The sequence below is a fragment of the Argentina anserina genome, chromosome 4 (genome assembly GCF_933775445.1).
Source record: "Argentina anserina chromosome 4, drPotAnse1.1, whole genome shotgun sequence".
Lineage (NCBI taxonomy): Eukaryota > Viridiplantae > Streptophyta > Magnoliopsida > Rosales > Rosaceae > Argentina > Argentina anserina.
Window position 1 is genome coordinate 25,650,690 of NC_065875.1, and position 20,666 is coordinate 25,671,355.

The 20,666-nt window shown below is 38.9% G+C and overlaps 7 protein-coding genes across 7 annotated transcripts; 2 read left to right on the forward strand and 5 right to left on the reverse strand.

The window, feature by feature from the left end:
• Window positions 1-391: 391 nt before the first annotated feature.
• Window positions 392-910, reverse strand: LOC126792478 (protein C2-DOMAIN ABA-RELATED 7-like). The gene has a single exon (XM_050518893.1). It carries the CDS (start codon window positions 908-910, stop codon window positions 392-394), a length of 519 nt encoding a protein of 172 aa, XP_050374850.1.
• A 4,647-nt stretch (window positions 911-5,557) lies between these two features.
• Window positions 5,558-6,841, forward strand: LOC126790815 (uncharacterized protein At4g22758). Its single transcript, XM_050517164.1, has 2 exons — window positions 5,558-6,290; window positions 6,447-6,841. The coding sequence occupies exons 1-2, from the start codon at window positions 6,056-6,058 to the stop codon at window positions 6,626-6,628; spliced, it is 417 nt and encodes a 138-aa protein (XP_050373121.1). The 5' UTR covers window positions 5,558-6,055; the 3' UTR covers window positions 6,629-6,841.
• Window positions 6,842-7,662: 821 nt separating this feature from the next.
• On the reverse strand, window positions 7,663-10,618 carry LOC126790814 (probable polygalacturonase At1g80170). The gene is made up of 9 exons (XM_050517162.1): window positions 10,366-10,618; window positions 9,917-10,045; window positions 9,617-9,787; window positions 9,481-9,501; window positions 9,143-9,350; window positions 8,789-8,870; window positions 8,569-8,677; window positions 8,334-8,450; window positions 7,663-8,219 (listed from the first exon to the last, which is right to left on the reverse strand). Exons 1-9 carry the CDS (start codon window positions 10,603-10,605, stop codon window positions 7,905-7,907), a joined length of 1,392 nt encoding a protein of 463 aa, XP_050373119.1. The 5' UTR covers window positions 10,606-10,618; the 3' UTR covers window positions 7,663-7,904.
• A 474-nt stretch (window positions 10,619-11,092) lies between these two features.
• Window positions 11,093-13,282, reverse strand: LOC126791594 (pentatricopeptide repeat-containing protein At3g03580). The gene has a single exon (XM_050518071.1). The coding sequence runs from the start codon at window positions 13,232-13,234 to the stop codon at window positions 11,222-11,224; it is 2,013 nt and encodes a 670-aa protein (XP_050374028.1). The 5' UTR covers window positions 13,235-13,282; the 3' UTR covers window positions 11,093-11,221.
• Window positions 13,283-13,476: 194 nt separating this feature from the next.
• LOC126790750 (uncharacterized) lies at window positions 13,477-15,955 on the reverse strand. Its single transcript, XM_050517094.1, has 5 exons — window positions 15,840-15,955; window positions 15,385-15,684; window positions 14,651-14,755; window positions 14,496-14,543; window positions 13,477-13,955 (listed from the first exon to the last, which is right to left on the reverse strand). The coding sequence occupies exons 2-5, from the start codon at window positions 15,643-15,645 to the stop codon at window positions 13,716-13,718; spliced, it is 654 nt and encodes a 217-aa protein (XP_050373051.1). The 5' UTR covers window positions 15,646-15,684; window positions 15,840-15,955; the 3' UTR covers window positions 13,477-13,715.
• A 1,143-nt stretch (window positions 15,956-17,098) lies between these two features.
• LOC126791538 (cytochrome b-c1 complex subunit 8-like) lies at window positions 17,099-17,631 on the forward strand. Its single transcript, XM_050517997.1, has 2 exons — window positions 17,099-17,315; window positions 17,420-17,631. The coding sequence occupies exons 1-2, from the start codon at window positions 17,146-17,148 to the stop codon at window positions 17,466-17,468; spliced, it is 219 nt and encodes a 72-aa protein (XP_050373954.1). The 5' UTR covers window positions 17,099-17,145; the 3' UTR covers window positions 17,469-17,631.
• Window positions 17,632-18,126: 495 nt separating this feature from the next.
• On the reverse strand, window positions 18,127-20,233 carry LOC126792480 (uncharacterized). Its single transcript, XM_050518894.1, has 6 exons — window positions 19,914-20,233; window positions 19,758-19,791; window positions 19,368-19,577; window positions 19,135-19,227; window positions 18,983-19,048; window positions 18,127-18,240 (listed from the first exon to the last, which is right to left on the reverse strand). The coding sequence occupies exons 1-6, from the start codon at window positions 20,231-20,233 to the stop codon at window positions 18,127-18,129; spliced, it is 837 nt and encodes a 278-aa protein (XP_050374851.1).
• Window positions 20,234-20,666: the final 433 nt, after the last annotated feature.

Consider the following 20,666-nt stretch of genomic DNA (forward strand, 5'->3'; position numbering starts at 1 on the left):
CCAGATCTTCTGAATCATCCACGTACCGCAAAAAAGACCTGATTTTTGCAGTTGAAGGATTAGAATCATTAGAGTATGCAACTGTAGCCATCTATCTAAACCCAATGCCTCAGCATTCAAAGGATATGCACGCATGACGCATCTAAATTGAACATGAAAAAACCATCTTTTTTCTGGTGACGATGAAGCCAATCGAGATCTTTTATTTAGTATATCCAAATATCACATGCTCCAAACACTTTTTAGGTCATTTCTGAGCTTAAAAAACTTGGTAATAAAATTTTGACGATCATTACATATATGCATGTGCATTCAATACAAAAAAAACGTATATATGCTACTCGAAAGCTATACTATAAATTCTATATATGAATTGCAAAAACTACTAGACCTAAGCAGCAGCTAAACCTTTAGAACCCGGAATATTCACCCACTCAAGCTGCACTACAAGTTCCCCACACTCTACATTTCTCAGCTTAAGTACCATGTCCTGGACGATTTTGCCCTCGTGCCAAGTGCAGCAGCTCTCGGAGGAGAGGCAGTTGTTACTGCTGGGCTGGATTTTCTTCAGCGCACACCCATCTGGGAGCCTCTCCAGCTCCGCGGCCAGTTTCAGGCACTCCACGTAGGGCTTGATGTCAATCTCTGCATCCCCCATAGGGTCGTCGTTGGTGATGTGGTCTTTATCGTACACGTTGAGAAGGATAGGCTCGTCCAACGTAAACATCGACAAAGTGAGCTCCTCGTTCCACTCGGGGTTCAAGTTCTTCTTGACCACGCGAGTCTTGAGCTTGTGGCGCCCCATGGTTACGATGATGTAAGGGTCGCTGGTCTTGTAATCCCGGATGGCGAGGTTGATGCCTCGCTTGATATGAAGGCGGAGAAGTCCGAGGAGGTTCTGCTTGTCCATTCTCTTGCAGAACGAAGAAGCCGAGTGAATTAGGGTTGTGGTTAATTTGTAGAGCTCGATATCGATCTCAGCTATAATATGGCGCAACCATTCACGCAGTGAAGGATGTGAGGCTATGCACGTGTAATTTTGTGCTTCACGAATTGCATAGCGCTGGTTCTAGCTTTCTCTTTTAGAAGTGGAAGTGGTCTCGTGGTCCGCCTTCCTTGTCGGAAATAGTTGAAAACTACGGGCACATTTGTAAACTGCATTCTATGGATTTTCAGAATTTCAGGTCGATCGGGCTACTTGGTTTTATAGCTAGCAAGATGAAGGTATAACTGTCCCTTAAATCGGCCCATATCCTATATAAAATCCAAATGTTAACTTCAACGTTAACGTTTAAATAACTCCATAGTTTAATAATTTTGGAAAATTAATATTATCCTACATCTATCGAAATTAATTATTAAGAAGCAAGATATCCTGCATGCTGCATCCGAATTATAAAAGTTCAATTGATTCAATTGGCAAGAAGGAAATGCTAATCAGAGGTGTGTCACAACCACATAAATATATAAATGCATGTCTTCTCGGGGTGAAATTCCACTATACATTACCGAGGATTTTTGAGATCTTGGTGGGTCTTGTGGGTATTTTTAAAGATGATTAGCTTGTCAGCCAATCACATGGATATTGTCTTGAACGTATAAGGGATGGAAATCAGGGATGAAAAATCGTTTTCACAAGGTAGGACCATATTTGCGCGCAACATCTTGTAACATATCCACAGTGCCTTTAACCATAACGTACAGTTCTGTGAGGTCGCTATCTTAACCTTCGGGCAGAAACCTACCCCTATAACATTTGCGTGAAACGTGAAGCACGAAGAAACAGGTAACAAATTATGTGCTCCTCGATCATTTTGGCACTCAAACTATAAAGCTCCTTGAAGTAATTAAACATTCCTCAACTGTAGTGGTAATTGAGTTGCAAGACGTCCTACATAACCTAATTAAGAAGAAAGAAAGCGCAGCGTAACGTGTTCAACATTACAGTTAACTCGAGGCCTTACTGCAGATCGAGTAGGGAACCGTGGAAAGGCTGCATGCGATCGATAATTTACTCCATAATATACTCTCGCTTTGCTTAATTCTCTGGCAACATCAGTAGAAGATATCTTTCTGAATTGTTCCAATATTGCGTTAAATGCAGTACATGCGTACGCTTGTATTGCTCTCTATCTCTCATCAATCATTTTCGATCGATGATAAGCTCTAACCGTCGTCTCGATCATCCACTCACTATCTGGACCATATTGAGCTCATGCATGATGCATAATAGTGATAATACTATTCACCTTGCAAAAAGGGTGAGCGGGGGAGCCGCTGGGATTTGCGAATCATATCAACTCTCACTCTCAGCCTCGAATTGTAGTTCGTACAGATGATAAGTACTCGTCCAATAAATAAAAGTGCTCGTCCATGGAAAAATCTCATTCGAAATTATATATATATATATATATATATCTATACACTTCATCAGTCCATCAGCTTCAGCTGTACGCGTACTTATATACAGGATATAACTACGTATTCATCTGGACCACCGTTCCAAAATGGGAATGAGGATAAACACAAAGAATGGTGGGGCTTTCATCTGGTTGCTTTTAATTGAGGCTCTCTTAGCCATCGTCGTATAGTCAAGGTTCTGATTTTGCAACTCATATTATTCGGTTCCATATATGCATGCATATATATATGTTCATCTAAAACGCATAACCTTAAGTTGATTTCAAGCCCCAGCTTATAAGTGTGGTTTATAATCATTCATGTTACCTACGTCTGCTTAAATATATTCTCCAAGAATATGATCATGTTAGTACATGTGAGACAGTGAGTGAGTGAGAGTGACATCAAATATATGTGCATGCATATCGAAAACATTAATCCACGGTGTTGATTAATGTATATAAATATATAACTAGTAGTTTTCTTGATGTATGTCAATATTATGTCATGCAGGTACTATTTTACTCTGATATTGATCTTATTTATATAAGCTTCGATACCTCTTCTTCTTCTCTGCAACATCTGAATGAGCACCATTTTTTATATTTTAGGTTCTTTCAAGCGAGAAGTTATAACAAATGTTCTCAAACTACATGTTCCAAATTAAAATATGTATATACAAACGCCATTTCCATTCTAAATAATTGTCGCGATCGAATTGCTATAAAGTAACGGTGGAGCCACATTGGTGCCTACTGGTGCCAGTGCACCAGTTACGATTTATATAATTTTTGTAGTTGGATAATATAAATTATGTAGTTTGGTGTAATGGTCTGCCATTTATGTAGTGTGAAAGACGTCCTATGTTCCATTCACACAATAGTAAACATAGTTTTTTTTTTAACTTTCTTACTACTTTTTACTTTGTATTCTTCTCTTCTTAAGTCACTTTTTTACAAAACTTATATCATGTTATTATATATATATATATTAGATCCTCACAGTGAATCACTTATTTTTTAAAAATATTAATTTTAGTTATTGTGTGTGCACAAAATTTAAATGCCACATTACAAAATATCGTTGTGGAATTAAATCTTCTTTGCATGCATGTGTTTTGTAATTTGTGCACCAGTAGACTCACAATTATGGCTCCGCCATTGCTATAAAGTCTACGCGTCTAGCATATGTAAGAGCTTCACTCAAACTAAACTGTACTCGCCATTGTCATGCGTCTTTGGTTGACAGTTCATTGAAGCAATGATTTAATCTCTGTTGGTGCTTGCAGGCCAACCAACATTGTAATGAGTCATCAAAATATCATTTACAATATGGAAAATCTTGAACCTGTGGTTTTGGTTGATACGTCTTATTATAAATTAGGGTTCTTGCAAGACCGGACTCCTTTTTTGTTTTGGTGAAAATATGACTTGTTCATTAGGCAACCCTCAATTAGTCAAAAAAATAAAATATAGCTGTTATGTCAAAGGTTTGAATCTAAATGTGACCGATACATGGGAGCTTAAACAATTAATAGAAATTAAAGTTAGTATTAAAACTGAATAAGAAGTCCATAAACTGGTCTGTCTTGCCAGCCAAGGCATGGGTAGGCGGGGCAGGTCGAGTTGACTGGCATCCGTGCGATGGATTAGAATATGCTATTTTCGTGTCTTTATCTTCGTATTAGGAAGAAACTAGAAAAGCTCTAATGTGGACATCTTTGGCATCTTAAGCTAGCTTTGGAGGCGAATTATTATATATTGCATACTCAATTTCTATAATTTAATAATGAGCAAAACCTATATACCTCACTAATGCAATTAATTACTTTAATTAGCAGCTAATGAGCTAATCAGTTGTAAGTGCACATGTACTAACCAACGTGAACTAATTGATAATTTGGAGGTTATGTGATTAGAGGATGTTTAGAGGAAAATGAGATGATTTGCTCTTTTTTATAAGTGCACGATTTGTCCGAAAGCAGCTAATTACTGTATGTGGAAATACATGCATTATGCTCTTTTTTTTGGTATTTTGACATAATTAATCGAGAGAATCTTGTATTTTAATCGCTTAGATATACCATTCCCACATTTATATATATTTTAAATCAAACAGAAAACGATGAAGGGACGGAACGAGAGGGTCAATATGTAGCTAAAACGTAAAGGGGTGCCAATATATATAATTAAGTAAATCAACTTAAATTTGAGTTCAGTTGAGCTAACTTCCAAAGAAGAAATCTATAAACATCTACCCTTTTTGACCCTTCGGTAGCTCTACGCCTCTACCCTTGAAAGGATGGATTCCATAATATTGTACACGTTTCTAATATCTTGGTAAATCAATTAGAATATAATTTTTTTAATTATTAATAATATATTTCTTAGAGAAGGAGACGAAAATTTCAACGTAGTATTCTTATTATCACGCTGTAATATTTCAACCAAGTTGATGCATTTTGCAAGATCAAATTAATAAACTACTCCTAGACACACATGAATAATGCATCCCTTGAAAAATATCAAAAGTATTCATATTGACATCTACATTATTTGCCATAAAAAAATACGGGTAGACGTTTACTTACATTTTTGGTCAAAAAAAAAACTTAATATTCTATTCAATTTAGTGTTCACTGTAGTAAAATTTACCGGAGATTAACAGAACACCATATGACAACAATATGAGAAATTATTATATATACCCGCCACATATTTCACGTGACATACCTTCTTAATGTTATCGGTTTATTTTTTACAGTGATTGTTTATGATTGGTTCTTATATGTAAATACATTTCTATCATTTTTACTGCGTGCATGTTAATCATACCATAACATATTATGATTGGTTGGGTACACCACATAATAGTGCCACGTGGTGTGACAGAGATACAAAATAATTACTCCAACAACGTATGAAAAGCTCGAGTTCGTTAACAACGAGAGAGAGTAAAAACGTTAATCAAATTTTCAGACACGGTAATAACACAGGCCAGTAAAATTTTAAGGAGTGTAATAAAGGAGCGGTAAATCTGGACGAGTCGGTGGCAGCAAAAATTTACCAACTCCAAGCAACAGAAAAAATAATATATAAATAAATAAAATCCCCCAAACCGTATAAATTAGGCTCTCCTCTCTTCTTCCTCAGAGAAGGAATCAAACTTCAAAACGCAGAAAGAGAGAGGAAGAAACAGAGAGAGAGCCTAGCCGCCCCCTTCGTCAAACCCTAACCCTTATTTTTGAGTCTACAGTTTCTCACTTTTGTTTCTGAATCAGGTTTAACAATAGCTTCGTCTAAGAAGCCCCCAATTTTTCTTGGGAGAAAATTTCGAGATCGAAGCAGGTTGTGAATGGTGGAAATCTTAAGCGTCAGTAATTTCATGCGCTCGATTTCACAATCGAGGGCGAGCGCTGCTGCTATTCTCCTCCCTGTCTCCGCCGCATCTGCTTTCTCCTTCGGCTCCTGCAAGGAAGGCTGGTACTACCGCTGCCTCGGCGTCGACCCCTGAATCAATTCGCCGCCGCGATCTAGCTGCGATTTAATTTCTCAACAGTCCTTACTCTCATCTTTTCGTTCGAAACCGTCTTCTATTGTTTTTGTTTGATCAAATAATCTCTCAGCCGCGATTTCGGTATTGATTTTGTACAAAAATGTTGCTGTACAAGCAGAAGAAGAGCCAGGCCGCCGCCAAGGGCAACAGGTTCTTGATCAGCATCACCGTGCTGGGCAGTGCCGGCCCGATCCGGTTCGTTGTCAACGAGGAGGCTCTTGTGGCTGCGGTGATCGACACCGCCTTGAAATCCTATGCTCGTGAGGGCCGCCTTCCGATTCTCGGCTCCCATCTCAATGAGTTCGTGCTCTACTGCCCTACGGCTGGTCCGGATGGTAATGTCTCCTAAAAACTCTTTACCCAACATTTCGCATTGTTTAATTTAGCTTCAGACATAAATTTTTGAACTTTTGAATGCTGTTTGATGTTGGTAGATGAAACTGTTGTGGGACTAGTTATGATTGTGTATGTGCATTTTTGATTGCTTGCAGCTCTGAGTTCATGGGACACAATTGGATCGCAAGGATCTCGGAACTTTATGCTATGCAAGAAGCCTCAGCCTGTGAAAATGCCGGAGGCTGAGATACCGGCAGCTGCGATTTCTCGCAAGGGGAGTGGGAGCTGGAAGGCATGGATCAACAAGTCCCTGAACCTCAAAATCTCTTCCCATTAAGTTAAATGTCTGGACTAATGGGCTAGGTGATTGTGTTCTTCCATGGTTTTTGTTTTCATTTGCGTCTATTCATTAGTTATAGAGTCAGTCAGGCATGTGATTTCGACTGTACTCTTTGTTTTTGGAGTTTTGTTTTCGAATAAATTAGCCATTTGGTGTGTTTGTTATTTTTCTCTCCATGGAATACTATCTTTCAAATCTCTTTGCTTGGAATCATGGCATGTTTCTAGTGATGATTGAAACTTGAATTGATACCCTAAACTATTCCATTTGTTTATTCAAGGATCAAACCAGAGCGTGTGACAATTTCTCGTCTGGCAGAGTTGTTTTGTTTGCTCTACAACTTTAAATTATGCAAGTCCTGCAACCGATCCTAGAGTCCGGGAATGATGTGAGCCTTTATATTAATCGCCCCTTGCAATGTGCCCTATACTATTCTAAATTTCTAATGCTCACAACTCCGTGGTTTCAATACTCCGGAACATTACATACGACTTTCGAGTATTGAAACTCGAGAGCTGTGAGCTGTTATGTTGTTACTCATACATACCGAGTCGGCTTATCTCTCGCCGGAGAACTATGTCATTCCCATGTTCTATCAGAGATGGGCGCCTTCCGGTCAACCTCTCGAGCTGGCACATTTGCATCTTAGCAGCCTGGCACTTTGCCAAAACATGTCATATCTCAATCAACTAGATCCAGGCTGATACTTAATTGCAGAAACATGATGGGCGACGTATATCTACTTATTTGGTCACACCCAAATAATGAAGATATTTAGTCACAAAGAGTAAACGTAATCTATCTCTTAGACTCTGAGAGCTAGAACATGTCAGCATATATAGGGCGACGACAAACATGGCCGCCGTACAAGTTGCTTTGCCCTTTTTCTACGTCTAAAAGCCATGAATCTCTCGCCCTTTCGCCCTTCTGGGTCCAGCTCTCTGTCCTCTTTGATTCTCATCCTCTTCAAAACGAAAGAAATAATGGAGAATTACCATGATTCTAATTAACCCGAGTATCGAACTTGTTGAGCAGGTGAACAAAACGAGCTATTTGTCTTGACAAGAATTTTAGTTTCATTATACTGTATAGCTATACGGGATCACACTCCGCAGCTTCTCCTAAAAAATATGACATGTTTACCACTTTACCTCAAACCTCCCTCCAAGAATCCTTAACATCAATTTACTATACGAGCATTCTACAAGCTCAATTACTCTGTTTAGTATACTATCAAACAGTTATTTAGGTATGTGCATATGACCTGTACAGGTCACAGTTCAGTATGCACAATATGTTCTACACTGGGGTCTGCATGCTCAACTTCGGCAGGCTGATTGATGATTATCATGTCTTTGTCATGAGAATTTAGACAATCTGCTGATGGATGCACGACTCCAGTCCCAAAGCCTTCGGCAGAGTTGCAGTAGGTCTCCACCGTGCCGTCTTTCTTCTCCAAGTTGACGTTGCTGAGGACTAGGTTGCTGCATGGAACTGTGTCACTGCAGGCAAACTTCATGGCGTTCTTACTCATTGTAGTTCCCAAAATGTTACGATACATGATTTGGCTTATTTGCACGGCTGATGTCTACAATGTAAAGAGAAAGAAGCTCAACTTGCAAGTTAACAGGTATTCAATTGGATAGCTTTGGTTGCCCATTTTCTGAATCACTTCCAGAAATCAAAACAGAGAGAGCATTACCTGATTTTGACAAGCTTTGGGGGAGTCACAGTAAAACTGATCTATGATTATGGGGTTTGAAACATCTTCCATCCTTACATTTTGGAAACGGACTCCACGAACATAACCAGAACCTCCCTATACAAGGGCGTACCCCAAAGTGTCAAAGAGGAAAGAAGTGTTCATTATGACATCACTGTCAATATTATCAATTTATCATAAGACCAAAGAATCATTTTGATTGTAGATTAAAAACCTGCCAGGTCTTGATGCGGAGGCCATTGGTAGTCCCCCTGAGGTATGCTGTATCCAAGACCACTTTTGTGACCATGCCGCTGGAATTGTCCTTCCCTAGACTTCCAATGCTGGTAGCCCAAATTCATACCAACAAATGAGATGAAATTATTTTCGAGGACCAATTACTTTATCACTCAGGGCCGTTTATAGACTTAATATACAACCAAAGTAGAGAGTACCTGACTCCATGTCCTGGTCCGCAAACGATTCTCTTCATCTTAATATTTGATGTACCATTGACAATTGAGATGCAGTCATCTCCTGCATATCATATTCGGAATCAACATAAAACCAAATGGGTCAGTGATTTCAATTGCTATGCATGCCATGCAGTTGTGCACCTTTCAGTTGGAGCACACATTATTCATAGCTAATATGTTTCCCTATCTTAATGTTCAAACTTCTTCTTTTGGTTATTTGCTTATTAGGGAATTCAGTCTTTGAGAATGCTCTTTATATCACAAATAGCCATTAATTTTCATTCCATTTCCCCACTTTAAGATATGAAAGTTTGAGGACAAATAATGATTCACCTGTTCCAATTTTGCAGTCTTGAAGAACCACATTAGTAGATGCAGTAATATGGATCCCATCAGTGTTAGGACTGTCTCCTGGTGACGAGACTTGGACTGCATAAACTCGTACAGAATCGCTTTGAGATATGGCGAAATTCATTTGTTGACTGTTCTGGATGGTGAGCCCTTTAACCTGTATAGCTGAGCTTCTATCAATAGTAAATGCCTACAATAAAACCATCAACTCTAAATATATGCAGTGGTCCTGAATTTTCGATCCCTTATCATTCGAAGGAATCTTGTTCAAGTATAGTTATAAGACTTATAAGTTTGTGACTTCAGTTCAAGATACTTACTGTTGGAGCGCCCCTGCAAGGCTGTAGAAATTGGGAAGACAAAAAAATTAAAATTAGTATTCATCATTGTTTTTTTTTTTTTTTAATTTGAAGTGCTTGGATCAGGAATAGAAACTACGAATTTCCAAAAGTTTACATTTGTCTTGTTCTTTTTGCAGGATGATGCCCACCATTTACTGCCTGATCCATCAATAATTCCACGACCTTGAAAAAGTACTCCCTTCAGTTTATAGAAATCAAGCCATGTTCGTGGAAATTTGGGATCCCAGTTGTCAGGATCACCTGGTGCTACTATTGTTCCTTCAATCTGTTGTACCGCATTCAGTATGATATTATCATCCATGGTAATAATACAATATGCATCATACGTGCTATGTACCGTTCAAACTACAGAGGATAAATTCTAACCGAGACGTGAAAATTGTTCAAATATTACCTGGATGACTAGGCTATCTGCGCATGGCCCTTGAAATCTTGTTGCATTTACTAGATAGAGGCGTCCTTGGGGTACCAGGAAAACAGCTTTTGTTGTATTGCATGCAATATTCCAAGCTTTTACAAAGGCCTTATATGAAGGCCATTTCAGAAGAATAAGTTAATGTTCACTGTGATAGAAGCTATTTAATGTAATGAATTTATTTCATAGTCTAAAAGTCTAAAACTGGCCAAGTCAAAACATATGGAAACTTTTAGAGGTCATGTTTTTTCATCAAACTACTGCTGAATGCTGATTACAGCATATTTCAAATATGATAAGATTCTATCGGTTTAATGGAATCAAACACCTTTTCGCCATAGTAGCCGCTGGATACTAGCAACAATCTAGTAATACGACATTGCAAATGACAAGAAATGTTAAATTTACAGTTTATATAACACGCTCACCTGAGTGTCATCAGAAACTCCATCTCCAATTGCACCAAAGCTATCCACATTAACAAGAACCTTGCCGCCTCGTTCGCTTGTCCATGAAGGGATCTCAAAGACGTCCACCTCATTGTCTTCTTCTATGTCAAAGCTTTCAAGCTCATCAAGCATGCCAATGTCGTCATAGACTGTGTTTCCTGCGACTCCATAAACTGCTATCAGCATAGCAAGAAAAGAAACCATGAAGAATTTATCCATGTTTGTTGTATCCTTTGCTGTATTACAAGTTTGATTTGATTTGTATAGTGAACAATGGGTTATAATTTATATCAGTAGATTAGTACAAGAAATGAAGAGGTTTGTGGAATATATGGCTTGGCTTGAAAGTACATGAAGATGTAACCTATTTCTACAATCCCACACTTTAAGCGAAGGAAAAATATATGTTCTTTGCTTTACTCTTAAATCAGCACACAAAAATCCACCACTCATAGCTAGTGTCCTGCAATCTGAATCTAGTCCTGGCATCTATTTTAAGAAAAGGAAAATAAAAATGCATCAACAAGATTAAAGTTAATGGTAAAAATAGAAACTTTGAAATAACAACTAAATCCAAAACAGTATATCATCGGAAAACAAAATCCAGAACAGTTTCTTTCAAGGAATAGATTATGTCAACGGATTAGTTAGATCAAACAGAATGACAAAGGTACAATTCTGTCATTCACTACATGCACACCTAACACTTTACCTATAAAAGAAGCAAAACCACAACTACAGTAATGTTGACAATTATATTCAGAAATGTTAGACTTGGACCTAAGCCACTGGGGTAATCAACAATTTGCCGAGCTAGTTCCATCAGTTCGAGATGCTAACGGTGACTGTGGTTGTTTACCTCAACCATGCTGTGACCTATGCCCCTTGTCACTTGCTGTGCTATTGCAAATTCTCGGATTTGCATTGCGGAGTCAAACTCACCGATTTCTGAATAAAAATTTGAAGCTTGCAACAAAATTGCAGGGTCTTCTACCTCAAGCTTTAACAAAGTTTTTACTGTTCGTCTTCCCATTATCTCATTCTTGTGTACCATACAACTTCGCAACAATGAGCTCCACGAAACGCAATCGCCTTTTCCAGGTGGCGTTTGTTGTAGCAACTCTTCCGCTTCATTTAGCAAACCTGCTCGACCTAAAAGATCAACCATGCACGAATAATGTTTTTGGTTCGGTTGAATCCCATATAGCATTTCCATTGAGTTGAAGAGCAATTTTGCTTCTTCAACCAGACCTGAATGGTTGCACCCACTAAGCACGCACAACGCCGTCACTTTATCAGGTTTCATACCCTTTCCCACCATTTCTTGAAGCAAGTGAAGACATTCACCTCCCATTCCATTTAGGGCATACCCATGGATAATTGCTGTAAAACAGATGACATTTGGTGCAGGGAGTTCATCAAAAACCTGGTGGGAAAGTTTCACCTGACCACATCTTGCATATGCTTCGATTAGTGAACACGAAACTGCAATATCAGATTCAAAACTTGATTTCACTGCACAGCAGTGCAGCAATTTGCAGCTGCCTAAACGTGCAAATACAGATAGTGATAAAGCTTTCAGGGTTGTAGAAAGAGTAACTTCATCAAAACCAATTCCCTCGTCAATCATCAAACCAAACATCTCCAGCACATCCTCAATAACACCACAATGCAACAAAGATGTCATTAATGAATTGCAACCCTCCAAAGTTTTGTCATGGCCTTCTTCATATACGCACACAGAACTCTCAATGTCACCGCATTTCCCATACATATCTATGAGAGCAGACTGAACATGAACACTCGAACCCTTATCAAAACCCGACTTCAGAACATATGAGTGCATCTGCTTCCCGAGTTGAATATTCTGATTCCTACTAGCAAAATTCAAAAACCCAACAAATGAACGGATGGACGGCCTCTTCCCCCAAACCTGCATCTTGGCAAACAGCTCGAGAGCATCAAGCAGCAAATCATTTTCGGTATTGACCCAAACAATCGAATTCCAAGATATGACATCCTGCACTCGAATTGCTTCAAATGCTTCCCTCGCATCAATCAAACTCCCACAAGCAGAGTACAAATCTACCAGAGCATTGTCCACAAACACATTCGATCCCAACCATCCCTCCTTCACAACATGACAATGCAGCTGCTTTCCTCCATTCAAAAGCTTCCCACTACTACATGCACGTATCCAATAACAATAACTAAGCCCATTTGGAACCACACCATCTAACTTCATCCTACAATACAACCCAAACATCTCCTCCACTCGACGCAGTTCACAAAACCCACGCAACAACAAATTCCACACAGCCAAACTTCTCTCCGGCAACTCACCAAACAACTCCACAGCCACATTGTCTTGCCCCATACGCAAGTAAAAGCCTACCAACGAGCTCCCAACATACACATTCAAACCAAACCCAAGCAACACCGCCCTGCAGTGAACTTGGACACCTTCTCTATATAACCCTGCATCACCACAACTCCCCAAGGTAGATGAAAACGTTGATGCAGTCTCTCTAATTCCCTCCGAAACCATATCAGTATAAAGCCGAAAAGCCTGCTCTCGCAGCCCGAATCGGCCGTGCCCTGAAATAAGCAAGTTATAGGTAACAACATCGTACTGAGGCATTTCATCGAACACATTGAGCGCATTGTTTAAGTCCCCGGATTTTATGAAATGGTCTATTCTCCGGTTGTTGGAGTAAACTTGATCACTGGAGCTGGGTCCAAAATATGAGCCGAAACCCAGAGACGAGATTGATGAAGCTCCAATGGCCCGAACAGAGGAAGATATTAATCGAATCGACCTTAGACCTCTCGGCGGTAAAATCCACATTTGAAAATCTAAACTGAATCCATGTTCTATTATAGCTTTGGTGTAATAAGCCTTATAATTACATCAAAGAGTTGTATATATGTTTCCACGTTCTAGTACAACAAGATATGTTACCAAGAGTCTATTGTGAGTCGAAGTCACAACCTCTGAGACTTATGTCGTTAGACTAAATTGTAGTTCGAGTCAAAGTCACAACCTCAGAGTTTCGCCATAAGATTTGATTGAAGCTTGAATATGCACACATATGAAGTACAGAAACCAAGGGCAAATCTTTCCACAAATCACAAGATTGGTTTGAAAATGTCCTTTCCTTTTTACATTGAAACATCACCCTGGACAATACTAAAGGCAAACGGAAATGAAAGCTCATAAAAATGACCCTTTTACAACCACAATGATATTGACACCATCGATATACATTTTAACAGAAAATGGCATTGAAACATGAAGATACAAAGGATGAAGCATTGTGACAATGGCGTTAGCATGTTGCAGCAATGGCCTCCAGAAGAGAGGCCACAAACCGCATCTGAGTTTCTTCATCAACTCTGGAAAAGAGGGGAACATGGACAAATAGAGACTTGTGACCCTTTTCTTCTGCAAACCGGAGAGAATGATAGTAGACGTAATTGCACACAAACCGTCCTGCATCATCTGATATTGCCACATCAAATCCCTTCTTCTTCAGGATCTTAAGCATGGCATCAATTGAGCAGGAAGTCTACATAAACAAGATGGTGGAAAATTAGCACCGGAAAATTCGTTGAGAGAGATCAGGGGGAGGGGTTTGCAAGAGCATAATATATGGGTTTTTTGGATGAAAAGACAGAATGCCAAGTCCAAAAATTAAGTTTTTCGATACCGACATCACAATTTCACAAATAATAATTAAATTTCTATGCAGCAGGTTCAACAAAGAGTGTTTCAGCCAAAACTCAATCAACACCTAATTGGTTGGATGAAGTAGTAGCAACAATAACAGATATTAGCATTACATTTCCCCCTGCAGAATTGAAGCCTTTCCATTGGTTGCTTACATAAAAATAAAATATAAAATAAAATATAAAGAGGAAAATTCCTACACGCAGTAAAGTTATATATTAAAGTCCCTCGCTAACAACTGACCCCAGAAAGGTGACAACACACATAGAAATGACTGGCAACAATCATTTACGACCATGATCAATGAAACCACAGGATACAAAGTTATATAAAATTCATATTTTCCATGAGTAACTTTGTGAACAGATTGTAGCGATACCTCTCTTGCTCGAGAAATTTCCCCATCTGCTTCAATTATTGGGAATTGCTGGTACAAAATAATAAATGGTATTAGTTCAATGAAAATCAAAGATAACCTACCAATGCTGGACAAAATAAACAATATAACACCACATCAGGAATAGCCAAACCCACCTGAGGTTGCCATCCAAACTCATCCGGGCAGCGAAAGGTGGCTTCATTAACAGCTTGCCGCTCAATAGCGAATTTCATAGCTCCACTGTTCACCCCCAAGTGAAGCTGAAGTAGAAATGGAAGTATCTGTCAGTACAATTACTACAATATGATACAGCCTTCTGAAGGCTCTAGCAATTTACACAATCTCAAGGTAACAGATTTGTGATCATAAATCAAAATACTTCTTGGCAATGGTTTGTGGCAAGTGAGATATCCATGTTTTAGTCTTCAGTTCTTAACCTCCAGTAAGTAACATGTGCTAAGGGAAGAAATCCAAAATTGTTTTCTCATTTCCTGAACAAAGGGTCTCTCAAGTGAAGATACCTAATCTCTCTACCAGATTTAGTTTATCATAGTGAAAACAATCACGGTGGAACGACCCAAAGACATTTCAAGAGCAAGTACCCTACAAATATGAATAAAAATGACAGAACAAACCAACAATGAACTAGATAATTCTAAATTTTGATATGTACCTAAAGTCACACATAAAATTAGGCATATGATTTCGTAACGGATAGAGATACCAACTGCCCATATTGGTCAAAACATTAAGGTTAGGCACTTAATCTAATAGGGCTGCCAATGTCCCCAAAAGCAGCCACAGATCATCATTTTGACTTCTGAAAACGATTAGCACAATTATCCATCCACCATGAACCCCAAATAAAACTCAAATAATCGACACTGACCCATACAACTTGATCATTGGTGTTTGACTCCGCTATTGAAATCCCAGACTCCATGGCCTTGTAAAGAGCTGGACTAGCACCATCTCCAGCAGTCTCAAGAATGGTGCAACTCCCAAGTGTCAGACCAGAAGGCAAGCCTTGCTTCTCCACATAGCTTCTCAGATTGTTGACTATAATCTCAGTTGGGTTCTCAGCCACACCTTGAAACTTCTTGAACCCACTCACATTAATCACCACGCTCTTTGGCCCTTCTGATCCCATCTCCTCCTTCTGATTCTCGACTTGGATACAGTTCCCAATCTACAAAACAAATAAAGATTCAAACTTCACAGACAAAGATTAAACACTCAAAACTCTCTTGGGATTGATCAATTATGAGTGACAATTGAGCTAACAAAGAAAACAAGCAGATGGGTTTGGACTTTGGATTGGGGAGGTTGGGATTTGGAGCAGACCTTGAAACAGGAGACGGAGGTTTCAACTCTGAAACTGGTTGTGGACTTCGGAGAATGAGAATGTAGGAGAAACCGAGAAGTGAGGTTTGGTCTGGTTTTGCGCTACTCTACTTTGGTGGAAGGAAAGTAATTAAATAGGCCAGTTGGGTGTTAATTATTTACGAATATTGCCATCGGTAAACGCTAATACAGCCAGAGCAAGGCGGTGGAATGCGACATGCGTTATGGGTGTATGATTAGTTTTTAGGAGCTCATTTAAACTTTAATCATCACATCCTTCATGATTTGTAATATATCATTTTTATAAGTGACTAATGTAACTTTATTTTTCTTTAAAGATTACTATTCAGTTGGCTATTCTATGAGTACCCGAAAAAGATAAGAAATCCGTTTGCGTTATTAAGTTCGTAACACATTCATTCAAAGTACATTGAAGCTAGATTGAGGGCATAACCCTGTAGAGTTAGGCTTTTTTGTATGATCATAGTTTGCGTTAGTAAGTTTGTAACACTCATTTAGTTGAGTACTCCGTATATGGATTGGGCCTATGAGAATTATCATTTAAAGCCAAATTCAGACTAATGTCCACCAAAAACGAATCCCATGACTCTTTAGGTCTACTATACTGCCTATACATCAACATAGAGGAGCGGAGTTTTCAGGCGATATATATGAGAATTTTATGTCGATCGAGTTTAGAATGCTTCCATTGACGTACAATATAAGTTTATAATGACATCTCCAACAATGAAAGTTATTTTAATAGCTAAATATGGTTAAGACTTAACTATAACTAGCTTGTTAATGAGTTATGCTCAGATACCTAGACTCAAACTGAGCTATAAATTGAAACGTTAGAAAATTTAGACAAAAGCTATTTTTCTCTCAACTCTAGCTAAATTTAGCTACAACTTTTAGTTAAAACTAAAATTAGTTACATCTTAACTATTCTACTGGAGTAGAAAAGTTAACAAAAATCTAGTCAAAATTTCGAAATATTTTTAAAATAATTAGTCTTTTAGACATATCCTAAGAGATTTGGACATAAAGTAATATTGTAGGAGGGTGATGCACCTAAGCTCGTACCAACTCGTGTACATGGTAAACCACGTTTTACAAAAGGAGTAATTAACAAACTCGCTGCTAAGCCCAAGCACTTGGCTACGTGGCGTGCAATTACTTGACGGAGTCAACCAAATCAGAACCGTTGATCCCCGGTCCTGGAATCTGATAATGTCGTCTCATTGTTTCAACGCAGACCCAAAAAAATAGGTCTCGGAAATTTGGGAGAAGAAAGAAGAGAGAAATGGGGAAGCAACCAGTGAAGATGAAGGCGGTGGTGTACGCGCTCTCTCCATTCCAGCAGAAGGTCATGCCGGGCCTCTGGAAGGACCTTCCGGCCAAGATCCACCACAAAGTCTCCGAAAACTGGCTCTCCGCCACTCTCCTCCTCGCTCCCCTCATCGCCGTCCGCCTGTAAGTCCGATCTCAACTTAGGGTTTCCACCTTTCTTCACTATTCATACTATAAAGCTCATCAATTTCATTTGGTTTAAGACATTCGGTTGCGGTTTGATGCAGGTATGTGGAGGATTACCAAGAGAAGGAGAAGCTGTCACACAGGTACTGATAAAGAAAGCTTGCTTCAGTTTTCGTGCTGTTGTAGTTTGAATGTTTGATACTTCTGTCACATTTCGAAAGTGTTTTGAGTTTATTATTGTTGTCGAAACCGAAAAATGTAGTTCGTGTGATTCGAACTGCTAATAAAATTTGAGACCTCAGCTTATGTGTTACTGATATGCAGTTTTACGTGTGTAATGAATAGTGCTTGTTGTTGATTTTTTTTCGTTTTGATTGGTTCTGATTACTTGTTAGATGAGAGGCGGAAGATAGGTATGGTGTTTATTAGTAGGTTGTGTTTGCTATAGTAGAACCGAGCTCTTGATTAGGGTATAAGGCTATGAGCGGTGAGCCTGCACTTTCGGATGGTTAGACGGATCGTCTGAGATTAGGAAGTAGCCGGCTGTTTGTCGGAAGTTGATGTATATCAACTAGAGGTGCTAGAGAGAACATAACGAATGCTATTGAGGTCTTGCCTATTGAGCTTTTCCTCCTCAGACGAAGTTTTGCACAGTCCAATTTATTGATTAGGAAGTAAAGTTTTTACCAAGCTTGCTAAAGTACTATCGAGTTACTTTGAGATGTTTGAATGTCTACTCCTAAGTTATAATGCATTCTTTCCCTTCCTTGTTTTAAAATTGAGCCTCAAGTTAGGTTAATTACAAGCTCTAAGCAAACAGACACAGGGCTGGCCCTGTTTCGAGGACACCTGATCTGTAACTGGGAATAATGTAGGCTCCTGTACAATTAGCGATGGGAATCCTGATCCTTTGGTCCTCCTCCTATGTCTATCCCAAAAAATGATATCACTAAATATATCCAGTGGTTGTGCCGATGGCACAGTATGGCTTTGTGACTTTAGAACACAGTTTGTGAGTCAGCTATCACCCTGATAGCACGCCGGGAATGATCTTGAGAACCACATGTGCTTCAGTCTAACAATCAAAGCATAGGCGCCGTAGCATGGGATGTGAACCACTCCGACCGTAAGATACCTGCAAAGTTCATTATGTGATATGGTGAGTGATAATAGAGCTGAATAAGATTTAGATAAGTCTAGGGGTTGCGAAAACATATACAAATTAAAATGCTTGTTCAAGTCTAGCTCTTGATTACACAACAGTTAGTGGGGCAATCATTCATCTCAATTATATGTTGATTACAAAATCAATTTGCAGAATTACTGATTCAAGTCAAGGACATACCATAAGGGTGAATATGTGTCCGCCAAATTAAGAAATGGGTAAGGCCACCTATAAGGAAGTTATAATGCTTGTGATCAATAGTTGAATTTTGATAATGTTAGTAGAAGTGACAGAAATTCAAGTGAACTTTTACCAGAGATCCATACAACCGTGTACTATCCATTGGGAAATGACATAGAATACCGTCCATAGCATAAAATATGAGATCCGAAACATTGGAAACCGCTGGAAAGGAGAAGAGAATTGTGAGTTATCTGGGCAGATCATCTACAGGAGAGGAAAATGTCACTAAGATGAAGAAGGAAAGAACCAAACTTACCATGCTATTCAAAATTGTGTCACCAAGGAGGAAAAGAAGATTGAACACGTGCAAACTGACCATCAACTGCAGTTAAGAAGTTTGCAGACTTGATCAAATACACTATTGGGAATCAAAACAACAATTTCATTCAAAGGGCAGTGTATGCTTACAAAGTCCAGTTGATCATATTCAGGGTCCCAAACAAATGGATACAGGATGCCCCAAAATACAAAGTCAGTGAGCACGGCAGCACCCCCACACAGCTATGCACCAAAACAAGGGAGACAAAATGAGGGTTAAGATAGCTCAAATGCAGTAGTCCAGATTTCTACAAAAACTAGCTAACTGGTGAAGAATCGAAGTCCTAGTTTAATGCCACCAAGAACTGCAGGCTGAAACTTACCTGATATATGGCCTGAAAGATATGAACATATAGCCCAGCTGCTTTGCGGGAGGGACATTCTTCAGCAGTAGGACTTTTAGGCGTGCTGGTTGTATCTGCATTTTTACCAACACTAGTTCCTTGCTCTTCATCCTTCACTTCATCTGTTGCATTATCGAAAACTCTATTGCGGTATTTACGGCATCCATAAATGGAAATTGAAATTCCGATCTGCATGATCAAGCTCAGAACATAAGCTATTAAGCATCTTCTAACTCTAATATGTGCTGGAGTATTAGAAAGAACATCAGCAAACATCATTCCAATTTCATTCGATTTTCTATCCCACATTACTACAGTTAGAATTAGGCCAATATCAACAGTTCAAGAGTCTCGAGTTGAAAAGCATACCCCGAAATAGATCGTGACCATAGTAAATGTGCACCTGTTCAGCAAAAGAAATACAATCAGCAGATAAAGAGAATGAGCTATGATATTTGATCATCCACCGTTCAAAGAGGTTCTCCTTTTCAAGAAAATCAGAAGATACAGGGAAAAATAGCTTACTGAGTAAAGAACATAAACATGCCAGGTCCATCAACAACACAATCCAGAATTACCACAGACAGAAGCACACAGAAAGCAACTATTCGGTACGCGAGAAGCCAACCAGGATGAATTACTTTGAAAGATGTTCTCCAGGCTTCATCCTCATATAAAACTCCTATTGTTCTGCGATTTAGCCTTCTGGTTCTTTTGCTGCCTTCATATTTCCATAAAATAGAAACTGATACAACCACAGTAGCCAATATAAATGCTGCACTGAAGAAAACCCTATTGTTCAACCAATATGTTGGTTCATTAGTAGTATCCGAATCCGTAGGCATGATTGGATGCCAAGAATGGCTCGATGATCCTGTCAAGAAACTCATGTGTTACTTAAAATTTCTCCAACAATTACATAGTCTGAGTCTCAGGGCTCTATGATCAGATGAGCATGATGCCATGAACAAATTAACAGCAATATATCAACACGTTCAAACGGTGTAAAACATTAAACCCGGAGAATTAAAATAAAGGCCTAAGAGGTTTTAACGTACAAATCGGAAACGTATTATTAACAAGCATGCACCACAGTAATCTTAAAGACAAATCCAGCAAGCAAATTCTAATTAAGGGCATCAAGAACCTAAAACCTTTTCATTTTAACCCTGACTCAATACTTTTCATCAAATGATTAAATATAAGAATGCAAGTACACCAATGTTATAGCTAAGAAATCATAATTAAGAAGATGAGATATTACCTTAATTTAAACTG

What these genes read in the sequence shown, in the direction of transcription:
- LOC126792478 (XM_050518893.1), bottom strand. Translation starts at nt 910, where the DNA reads ATGGACAAGCAGAACCTCCTCGGACTTCTCCGCCTTCATATCAAGCGA.
- LOC126790815 (XM_050517164.1), top strand. Translation starts at nt 6,056, where the DNA reads ATGTTGCTGTACAAGCAGAAGAAGAGCCAGGCCGCCGCCAAGGGCAAC. An exon ending in CCCTACGGCTGGTCCGGATG is followed by an intron (nt 6,291 to 6,446) that starts GTAATGTCTCCT and finishes GATTGCTTGCAG; the next exon opens with CTCTGAGTTCATGGGACACA.
- LOC126790814 (XM_050517162.1), bottom strand. Translation starts at nt 10,605, where the DNA reads ATGGATAAATTCTTCATGGTTTCTTTTCTTGCTATGCTGATAGCAGTT. An exon ending in GAGTTTCTGATGACACTCAG is followed by an intron (nt 10,046 to 10,365) that starts GTGAGCGTGTTA and finishes CCTTCATATAAG; the next exon opens with GCCTTTGTAAAAGCTTGGAA. An exon ending in GGACCAGGACATGGAGTCAG is followed by an intron (nt 8,678 to 8,788) that starts GTACTCTCTACT and finishes TTGGGCTACCAG; the next exon opens with CATTGGAAGTCTAGGGAAGG.
- LOC126791594 (XM_050518071.1), bottom strand. Translation starts at nt 13,234, where the DNA reads ATGTGGATTTTACCGCCGAGAGGTCTAAGGTCGATTCGATTAATATCT.
- LOC126790750 (XM_050517094.1), bottom strand. Translation starts at nt 15,645, where the DNA reads ATGGGATCAGAAGGGCCAAAGAGCGTGGTGATTAATGTGAGTGGGTTC. An exon ending in CCAATGATCAAGTTGTATGG is followed by an intron (nt 14,756 to 15,384) that starts GTCAGTGTCGAT and finishes TTTCTACTTCAG; the next exon opens with CTTCACTTGGGGGTGAACAG. An exon ending in AAATTTCTCGAGCAAGAGAG is followed by an intron (nt 13,956 to 14,495) that starts GTATCGCTACAA and finishes TTGTTTATGTAG; the next exon opens with ACTTCCTGCTCAATTGATGC.
- LOC126791538 (XM_050517997.1), top strand. Translation starts at nt 17,146, where the DNA reads ATGGGGAAGCAACCAGTGAAGATGAAGGCGGTGGTGTACGCGCTCTCT. An exon ending in CCCCTCATCGCCGTCCGCCT is followed by an intron (nt 17,316 to 17,419) that starts GTAAGTCCGATC and finishes GGTTTGATGCAG; the next exon opens with GTATGTGGAGGATTACCAAG.
- LOC126792480 (XM_050518894.1), bottom strand. Translation starts at nt 20,233, where the DNA reads ATGCCTACGGATTCGGATACTACTAATGAACCAACATATTGGTTGAAC. An exon ending in ATGTTTATGTTCTTTACTCA is followed by an intron (nt 19,792 to 19,913) that starts GTAAGCTATTTT and finishes TTTGCTGAACAG; the next exon opens with GTGCACATTTACTATGGTCA. An exon ending in TCTTTCAGGCCATATATCAG is followed by an intron (nt 19,228 to 19,367) that starts GTAAGTTTCAGC and finishes TTTGGTGCATAG; the next exon opens with CTGTGTGGGGGTGCTGCCGT.